The sequence below is a fragment of the Osmerus eperlanus genome, chromosome 2 (assembly GCF_963692335.1).
Source record: "Osmerus eperlanus chromosome 2, fOsmEpe2.1, whole genome shotgun sequence".
Taxonomy (NCBI): Eukaryota; Metazoa; Chordata; class Actinopteri; order Osmeriformes; family Osmeridae; genus Osmerus; species Osmerus eperlanus.
In genome coordinates, this window is record NC_085019.1 from 783,744 (window position 1) to 794,249 (window position 10,506).

At 49.7% G+C, this 10,506-nt stretch overlaps 1 protein-coding gene across 1 annotated transcript; it reads left to right on the top strand.

The window, feature by feature from the left end:
- The first annotated feature begins 4,857 nt into the window (after positions 1 to 4,857).
- actb2 (actin, beta 2) lies at positions 4,858 to 9,081 on the top strand. Its single transcript, XM_062485514.1, has 6 exons — positions 4,858 to 5,013; positions 6,414 to 6,543; positions 6,729 to 6,968; positions 7,446 to 7,884; positions 7,982 to 8,163; positions 8,285 to 9,081. The coding sequence occupies exons 1-6, from the start codon at positions 4,868 to 4,870 to the stop codon at positions 8,426 to 8,428; spliced, it is 1,281 nt and encodes a 426-aa protein (XP_062341498.1). The 5' UTR covers positions 4,858 to 4,867; the 3' UTR covers positions 8,429 to 9,081.
- Positions 9,082 to 10,506: the final 1,425 nt, after the last annotated feature.

The following is a 10,506-nucleotide window of genomic DNA, read 5'->3' on the forward strand; positions in this document are numbered from 1 at the left end:
TAGGACATCATGTAGAGAGAGAGGGAGGGAGAGAGGTAGGACATCATGTAGAGAGAGAGGGAGGAGAGGTAGGACATAATGTAGAGAGAGAGGGAGGGAGAGAGGTAGGACATCATGTAGAGAGAGGGAGGGAGAGAGGTAGGACATCATGTAGAGAGAGAGGGAGAGAGGTAGGACATCATGTAGAGAGAGAGGGAGGGAGAGAGGTAGGACATCATGTAGAGAGAGAGGGAGAGAGGTAGGACATCATGTAGAGAGAGAGGGAGGGAGAGAGGTAGGACATCATGTAGAGAGAGAGGGAGGGAGAGAGGTAGGACATCATGTAGAGAGAGGGAGGGAGAGAGGTAGGACATCATGTAGAGAGAGAGGGAGGGAGAGAGGTAGGACATCATGTAGAGAGAGAGGGATTATATACATAATAAGGAATGTGGCTCAACCTGGAATTGTTCATCCAGCCAAACCTGGTTGATCTACAGGGACACCAGAGGAGGCTTGGTGTGTGACCTCTGACCTCTCCTCTGGTCAGCTTGAGGCTTTCCTCTCAGTACAGAAGAACCAGGAAGTGTTGTGTGAGCCGTTTTCATAATGAGCCAATCAAGGACCTTAGTCTTGCTTAAACTGACCAATCCTGAAAGAGGGTCATTACCCATAATGCAGTGACAGATGGTGCTGGATAGATGAGCTGTTCTGAGCTCAGCGTTGTGCAGGGGGTATGAGAGTAGTGTGTGAGTGTGTGTGCATGTGTGAGTGTGTGTGCATGTGTGAGTGTGTGCATGTGTGTGTGTCAAGGCCTTCTGAGGATCCTGCACCCAGGAGTGAACACCATCAGATCCTTACATGGCACTCGAGCTCATGCCTGGCCAGTGGGAGCACAGAAGCAAACACAGGAAGTGAGGTGATGATACAGGAAGTCACAGACACAACGACAGAAGCCCCAGTGTGTGAGGGAGGAACAGGAAGTGAGGTGATGATACAGGAAGTCACAGACACAACGAAAGAAGCCCCAGTGTGTGAGGGAGGAACAGAAAAGCAGAAGACGGGGCGGGGCGGCTGTGGCTCAGGGGGTAGAGAGGGTTGTCTGTTAATCGCAAGGTTGCCGGTTCGACCCCCGACTCCTCCCAGGCCATGTGCCGAAGTATCCTTGAGCAAGACTCTGAACCCCAAGTTGCTCCCGATGGGCAGAGCGGCGCCTTGCATGGTAGCTCGCTGCCGTTGGTATGTGTGAGTGTGAGTATGAATGGGTGAATGAGAGGCAAACATTGTAAAGCGCTTTGAGTGCCGCTAAGGTAGAAAAGCGCTATATAAATGCAGTCCATTTAGCCTCACCTGCCTAGGGGCCTGTCCTGTGATGGACCATCTGAACATCTCTTATCACTCTGCAGCATCCAGACTCACACCTCCTGACCTGGTTCCCACTGCGCAGGATCATCTGGTTTCATGAAGAATTTGTTTTGTGGTGACACAACTACACACACACACACACACACTCTGTCACACTATCTCTCAGAACTGTGGTCTGCTTTTCCTTGGCATGAGAATTCATAGCAGTGAGTGTGTGTATGTATGTGTGTGCATGTGTATGTATGTGTGTGTGAGTAAGTGTATGTAAACGTGTGTGTAAATGTGTGTGAGTGTGAGTGTGTGGGGGTGGAGTTGAGGATCATTTCAGGACGTAAAAGGGAGGTTAATCCAATCAGAGCACGCAGAGGCCAGCTGGTACACACACACACACAAACACACACAGACACGCACACACACACACACAGACACACACACACACACGTCCAGCTGGTGAGTGGTTCTGCTCGCGAGTGGGGCATCAACACTGTGACCTACGGATCAATGAGACTTTAGGTGACCAATCAGAGAGCTGCTCCAGGAATGGGGGATGGGACCACGTCTTGTAATCCTGAGCGGTCAGACTGCAGGGTCAGCAGGACAATGAGACAAGCTGGGCCTGATTCTAAACAGGCATGACCAGGGGGCGTTCGATCCTTGGAGAGAGAAGCAGGGGGGAAAAGGAATGGAGAGGGGGAGAGGCAGTAGATAGACAGAGAGACAGAGAGACAGATAGACAGAGAGAGAGACAGAGAGAGAGCGAGAGAGACGGACAGAGAGAGAGCGAGAGAGAGACAGTCTGCAGGAGAGCACCGTACCACAAGTATGTGCTGTTCCACTGCACTGCTTCGGCACTTCCACGAATTGTAGAAAAGAGAGCCAAATCAAAGTATGGATTACATATATAAACACAAGCATTTATACACTATCGTCCACACACCCTGCCGTCCACTCACAGAGAGCATGACTTCAACATCAAAATTCCTGGCTGGCAGTGAGGGTTGAACTCCAGCCTGATAAAGGAGCATTCCAGGACAAAAGTATCATTCTGACTCTCTCACACCTCCCCCTCTTCTCCAGCCCTCACCACCTCTTTCACTCTTCCAACTTCCTCTCACACCCTCTCTCTCTCCCTTCTTCTCTCTCTGTCTCTCTGTCTCTGTGTGTGTGTGTGTGTGTGTACCATCCTCTGCCTTCATTTTCAATCTTATTCTCGGAAGAGTAATGGATAATAGATTTTGTTTTGAGCCAAGGCAGTCTGGGGCATGTGTTTGTGTGGGCTGGGGGAGGGGGGTACACTTGTGGCATCTTCTCTAGGGAACAGGAAGCGTGGGGGAGGGGCTGGCCAGGGGGAGGGGCCAGGGGGCGTGGTGATGTGGAGGCTCTGTTGCAGCAACTGCAGTAGAAACGACTATACTTCCTGCCTTCTGTTCTTGCCTTATTTGACGAGAAAGCACATTGATGATGTCACAGTGGAGCCGGGTGTCACAACATGTCAAATCAGTTGTTTCTTAAAGGGGGACAGAGATAAGGAAGAGGAGGCTATGCTGTCGATGCTGACTGTCATACCGACAGCATTACTCTGTGATCAGCTGCCAGGCATAATGTTTGTGAACGCTGATCTCTGACTTGGAGACTCAGAGACACACACACACAGGTCACTGATTTACTTATCACATAACATAGGGACCGCCCCCGAAGCAAGACATAAGGCCCTAAACACACCCTGGCACACACACCAAAGCAACACGTTGTGTATCTCCCTGTTTCAGTTCTCCAATGGAGACTCTGGCTCTTCTGGCGTGTCCTCTTCTTAACAGCTGGCATGAGCACTACTTGTTAGTGCTATTAAGTGGCTTTGTCTAAACAGTGCTGCTCATAGTTATTATGATACTATACAGCACCTGGGGGGTCTGTGTGTCTTCTGGTCTGTGTTAAACCATCAGCATACTCAGACCTGGTAGACACAGCCAGCGATGCAGCTCTGCTCTCGCTTCAAGGGTGCTCCTGCTCTCACACACACACACACACACACACACTCTGGTGGTTGTTATGTTATAAGAGACAAGTTTTCCTGGGACAGTATTCCGAGCACTTGGCTGGCAGACATTCTCGCCGTTCCCGGTGTTGACATGCCACTTAACCCTGTGACCTCTCACTTACTGCCAACAGGCCACACACACACACACAGATGCACACAAACACACACCGCAGATTCAAAGTCCACAATACCTAACGTAACAACACTCCAATCAGATTTCACTGTCCATAAACATTCCTACCCAAACCAAGGTTACGCTCATTCTCTATCAGCTGACGGTCCAGGAAGTGATGCGGGGATCAGGCCCAAAGCCAACTGCATAGTTCTCAATCCTTAAAGGGACCTTTGAACTCCGAGTCACATGATTACACTCCAGGGCACACTCCTTTTCTCTCTCCCCCTCTCTCTCTCTCTCTCTCTCCCTCTCCCTCGACCTCTCAAGAAGTTTGAATACCACACCCTGCAGTCGGGATCAAACCTTTCCTCCTTGCCGATCCCTGTTAACGACATCATACTGTCAACATGAACTGCCAAAGAGACACCTATCTTTATCGAGACTAACCTGTTCCACCTGCAGACCATGCTGAAGAAACTCCTGAGAGAAAAACGTAATAAACAGAATCCCTAAATAATACCGCCCGTTGAGAGAAAGGGGGTGTGATTTGTCATGTAGTTTGGTGTTGTTGCACAGAGCCTTGTGATACCAGGCATGCAGCGCCATCCTGAAACTGCCATAACCTAATACTTACCGCTTTAGCCTTGATAGACAGGGAGGGGGGAAACAGGCTAGGCCCACATTCTGTATGTGTGCTGGTGGGAGGGGTGACACTGATGTGTGTGTGTGTGTTCTGTGTCTTAGAATAATGCACAGTTTCATAATAATTGTTTACCTGTACAGGCTAACCTTCTGCTGCAGCAGGTCCTCCTTGTCAGACTCTGCTCCTCCATCTTGCTGTTTGACTACTACTCCATACCACGATGAGTCTAACACTGCTTACTGTGGAAACCATCAACAACCAGCCACTCCCCATACTGTCAGAATGCAGGGCTTAGATATATTAGATATGTGCGTCTGATTGCTGCATGGTTGATGAAGAACAAGCACAAATATAACAGTAATTGATAGATCTAGTTTTCTGTAGTACACACATTTTCGTGGAGTAGCACTAGCAGCCTTGCTAGGCTCATGCTCGTGTCTGGCTGTAGGTTCTATGTTATGACCACGGCATTTAAACTGTTTAGTGCACAAGTATGACTTAAAACACACACGGGGCCTATGCACTATGCAGTACAAGGGAGTCAACACGGGATTACATTCTCTAACCCTGGTACTATCATTCTACCCGCTATTTCCTTCATTCCTTTTCCTCCTTTCTCTCTCGCTCTCTCTCAAGTCGCGAGCAGTTGAGTGCAGCAGTGTGCACGCGACGCGCCCGGGTGCGTGACGCCCGTCCAATCAGATCGCGCGAATCCGAAAGTTTACCTTTTATGGCTCGAGCCGGGCATCTGACCATGGATAAAAACCACGCGCCCACCATTAACGAATTCACTCTGAGCGCCGTCATTAGCAGCTCGTGCGGGATATCATTTGCCAGAAACCGGTTCCCTAAAAACGAAAAGCCCCCCACCCAAAGGTAAGATTAATAATAATACTAAAGCACAACAATTACAATGTCATATATTCAATGCACTGTCCACTGGTTGTAATACAAATATTGTAAGGTTTACTTTTAACTGTGATATGGACCACGAGGCTCTTTGTCTTATAACTGTAGCCGGCTTGATGGCAAACTTGGGTTCAGCATTGTAAAGTACACTGGAATCAGTAAAATCAAATTGATGATTCAATTGAAATTTGGTTTTGTCTTGGAATTTGACAATGCTAATTGCTAGCAAAAGCTGATAAGACGGCTAATTGGCGCATAGTCATCTAACAGGTGCGTCTGATTTTGGGATAGCAGTTAGTAATTTGGTTCCTCAGCTTTTTCAGTGGTAGATTTATTAAATTGCCATTTACTGCGTGCAACCGATACTTGTACTCTCGGTATGCCGGTTTTGGGTTCGGTCATCTTTGGACTGCTTCCTTTGTGCGCGCTCTGCGGCTGGGTGTGACCTACTTAGCTAGCCTGTTGGCCTAGCCACATGCTAACACCGCCCTTCACCATTTTGCAGATCTGCATTCAGTAACAATTACGTTATCTAACTGACACTCGCTTACAAACAAAATATGCATCGTATTTGACTGTTCCACGACATCTGCAGTTCAGTTATGGAACTAGTTGCAGTGTCAGATGTTCATCCAAAAATATTGTTCAACGATTTAGTTTGTAAAAGGTGGGTACTGTTGCAGAGTACCTAAGTAATTGGCTTGGCGGTTTAAGTGTCCATCTAACGAAGGATTGCGAAACTTATGTTAAAAGGCGTGGCTTTCAGGAAGTGGCCATAAGTCAAGGACTTGGAGAACCAAATGATGACTCAACCTAGGTTTGCGAGCCAGCTAATTGTAATGGATTGCTGGTGCTAAACTAGTGTGAAGCATTTCGCAAGACATGTGTACGCATGGAATTGAGTAATCATGCGTTCCATTTATTTGGACAGCTTGTTATGACGCAGTAACATGCAGCATAGTTGTGAAGGACTTGATAGTCACATTCCGTTCAGGGACCAGAGCAGAAGGGGGGAAGCGAGGGAGGCTCGCTTCTGGTATGACCATATAAGAACATGTTTGTTTGAGCTACTTGGCCGCGGCCTTGCCGGTTGAGGCGTTGCGCGCACCGCTCAACCGGCAGCCGCGGCAAAGTAGCTCAAACCAAACATGTCCTTATATGGTCATAACAGAGCGAGCCCTGCTTCCTTTGTCTGGTCTGAACGAGCTTTAGCACGAGCTCCGCCCAGCGGTCAAACCCTGAAACTGCAACGCGTTAACACGAATCGAGAACGTGCTTCGTCATACGGGCGCTCTGCGGAAGTGTTTGAGATTTGAGGTCTTCCGTCGAATACAATTTGAATTAATCGTATTTTCCCTTGTTTTTAGTTCAGCCATGGAAGAGGAAATCGCCGCACTGGTTGTTGACAACGGATCCGGTATGTGTAAGGCCGGATTCGCCGGAGACGACGCGCCTCGTGCTGTCTTCCCCTCCATCGTCGGTCGCCCCAGGCATCAGGTGAGCTTGTAGACCGTTGAGTCTAAATGCAGTGACACCAGTTAGTCACCTACTGTTTGCTTGCTAGCTACAAGAGCAGCACATGCATACTAGAATCCCATTTTTCCCAACAAAATCATTTTTGGTTTCCATTTGATACATTTTAAGAATGCATATCTAAATGGCCATCTTCTGTGTGTCTCCAGGGTGTGATGGTGGGTATGGGCCAGAAGGACAGCTATGTGGGGGACGAGGCCCAGAGCAAGAGGGGTATCCTGACCCTGAAGTACCCCATCGAGCACGGCATCGTGACCAACTGGGACGACATGGAGAAGATCTGGCACCACACCTTCTACAACGAGCTCCGTGTGGCTCCCGAGGAGCACCCCGTCCTGCTCACAGAGGCCCCCCTGAACCCCAAGGCCAACAGGGAGAAGATGACCCAGGTACCCACATGAGACTTTCATCCAGACACACTTGGAAGCTTTCAGAACTTAAAGGCTTTGTAGCAGTAAGCATTAGCATACCCCATCTTACCAGTGAGGGTGTTGCCTGTGCTATAGGTAGGGGCGGTGCTAATGTAGGTTTTGGGATGGTCCTAGTGTCAAACTTGTATCCTCCTCCATCCTGTTCTCCTCCTCCTCCTCCAGGCCCTTTCTTCTCTGACCTGATCTGTTCATCTTTCTCTGCAAACTTCAGGTTTCCTCCTTCGTCTGTGTGCTGAATTTCTCTGCACTTTTCTGCCCCCTCTAGTATTTAGCACTGAGCTGGTTCACATGTACTCAGACGCACGTCAGTGTGGCCCCAACACTTCTGCCTCCTGCACCCAGTCCTCAACTAACCCTCCTCTACTGCATGAGTGTGCTGTGCTATGCAGAAGCCTGTGGATGACCACCAGTACTCACTGTCCTGTTCTCCTCCAGATCATGTTCGAGACCTTCAACACCCCCGCCATGTACGTGGCCATCCAGGCTGTGCTGTCCCTCTACGCCTCTGGTCGTACCACCGGTATCGTCATGGACTCCGGTGATGGTGTGACCCACACAGTGCCCATCTACGAGGGCTACGCCCTGCCCCACGCCATCCTGCGTCTGGATCTGGCTGGCCGTGACCTCACCGACTACCTGATGAAGATCCTGACGGAGCGTGGCTACTCCTTCACCACCACGGCCGAGCGTGAGATCGTGCGTGACATCAAGGAGAAGCTGTGCTACGTGGCGCTGGACTTCGAGCAGGAGATGAGCACCGCTGCCTCCTCCTCCTCGCTGGAGAAGAGCTACGAGCTTCCTGACGGACAGGTCATCACCATCGGCAACGAGAGGTTCCGCTGCCCTGAGGCCCTGTTCCAGCCCTCCTTCCTCGGTGAGTTGCACTCCTCCTCAAACACCAGCCAGACTCGCCGCATCACTGTGACCTGGCCGCCATCTTCTCCATGTCTAACTGCTGTTTTGTGTCCCAGGTATGGAGTCCTGCGGCATCCATGAGACAACCTACAACAGCATCATGAAGTGTGACGTCGACATCCGTAAGGACCTGTACGCCAACACCGTGCTGTCTGGTGGTACCACCATGTACCCCGGCATCGCTGACCGCATGCAGAAGGAGATCACAGCCCTGGCCCCCTCCACCATGAAGATCAAGGTGAGCTGACCAGCAACATCTACCTTTTGAAATGCCCCATACGCTGTACTTCCATTCTAGTAGAAGATCTAAATGTCAGATCTGTAGTTGGTGCCTAACCTGTTCCTCTCCCTCCCCCCAGATCATCGCCCCACCCGAGCGTAAATACTCTGTCTGGATCGGAGGCTCCATCCTGGCCTCCCTGTCCACCTTCCAGCAGATGTGGATCAGCAAGCAGGAGTACGATGAGTCCGGCCCCTCCATCGTCCACCGCAAATGCTTCTAAACAGACTGTTCATTTTTTTCCCCCCCGACCAAACGCCCAACAACGACTTCAGCTCTGCGCAGACACCACCCTCTCTCATACACGCTCCGGCGCAGAGCCTAGACAATGTCTCCATTGGCATGGCTTCAGTTATTTTTGGCGCTTGACTCAGGATCTAAAAACTGGAACGGTGATGGTATGTTTTCTTTTTATGGCTAAATAAAAGCACCCCGAGGTTCTCCAGTTTCATCTGAGGACTTAAAAAAAAAAAAAAAAAATGTACATTTCTTTTTCTTTGAGTCATTCCAAATGTTTGTTAACTGCATATTGTTCAGACACATATTCCAAATGTTAACTGCATTGTTCAGACACGTATTCGCCTCTGTGAAGGCTGCCCAGCTGTTGAAGCATACTTAACATCGTCGTCGTCGCTTGTATGTAAATTATGTCACAATGTCTGGGTTTTTTGTACTTTCAGCCTTAAAAAAATATCTTGGTCCTGTTAATATTTTTTTTTTTTTTGTTATGCAAAACCCAAGCGTGACCTCCTTCCCTGTCGAAGCTGTTGTCCTGTGGCTGCAGGGCTGGGAGGGTGGAGGTGAGGGGTGACTGTGGGGCCAACCTGTACACTGACTAAACAATCCCAATAAAGTGCACATGTGTTCCGACATGAACTGTCTTGTCTCTGGAGTGTTTCTGGGGTGTGGGGAGTAGAGGACTAGAGCAGTAATGTAGGTATCACTGGGATCAGATCCTTATGTAGCAGAACCAACTGGTTGCTTTTTAAATATACTAATTACTCTAAAGATGTCTGGCAATGCACTCAGCATGGTGCCATGGTAACGTTGACCTCTACCAGGTCAGAAACCTGGTCTAACTGCAGCTCTACAGGAGCCTGAGGGGTGTGAAGCCCACCAGGGGGGTGAGCCCCCCTGAGGGGTGTGAAGCCCACCAGGGGGGTGAGCCCCCCTGAGGGGTGTGAAGCCCACCAGGGGGGTGAGCCCCCCTGAGGGGTGTGAGCCCCCCTGGTGGGCTCACCTGGTGGCTCACCTGGTGGTTACTGTACAGAGTGACATGTTTGCTAGTCAACAGGAGAGGACATGGTCACTAGGTGAGCCTCAGGATGGCTGGGCTATATCCACATTTCTAGTTTCAACACTGTCAAAAGTTATTAGAGGGCATCAAGTTTGACAGATCCCAACTATACTGTGTAGTAAGTACTAGCGCTCTGCCTGTGGCATGTACTGGAGGGCAAAGCATGCTGGGTATGACCTGCACCTGAGACCAGTCCCTTCCTGCTGCTGGTGCAGTGTGGCTGTTCCACCTCGGTCACCTCTACTGACGGCTCGGCCACACTCCCTACCCTACTGATTCAAAGGGACATGTCTCTAGATTTTGGATAACCATTTAGTGGTGTTACCCCTTACTGGACTGTCGTGCTACTCCCAGATGTGACGGACACTTCTGTGGTTTAGACACCAGAGGGCACCAGATACACATCTGGATAGAGGGCCTGTCAGTTTCACTCCAGCACCAAAATGATTCAGCATGCTAGCAATTAGGATTTGTTCTGGATTAAAGTTGGAATGAAACCCTGCAGGTAGGGCAGCACTCCAGGAGCCGGCCTGGGTATCCCTGCTCTAGATACAGCACAGCCCCAGTCCTCCAGCACAGCCCCACGCCCCAGTCCTCCAGCACAGCCATGCCCCAGTCCTCCAGCACAGCCACACCCCAGTCCCACTGCTCTGCTGGATCTGAGTAGCTAGCTAAAGCTACTCAGATCCGTATCATTGCTGTGCAGTAAAATAGCTCATGTAGAGTTACAGTTAGCATGCGGGTCCCTCTAATCCATAACTCGCCTTTGATGGAAAGTCTCCACTGCTAAAACTATTTTTTGGAAATCAAATGTGTCTCTGGGTCAAAAAGAGATGAGGTAAGTAAAGTTCATGGATCCAGAGGCAGGAGATCATGAGAGTGAAGAAGAGGTGTAGAGAATGAGAGATAGTGTGTGTGTTGAACTGAGCAGGGTGTTTAGTATTGGAGATGTGATGGTCACAGCAGCTCTGCTCTGTGTTTTTCTGCTGAAGCTGCTCATCTGT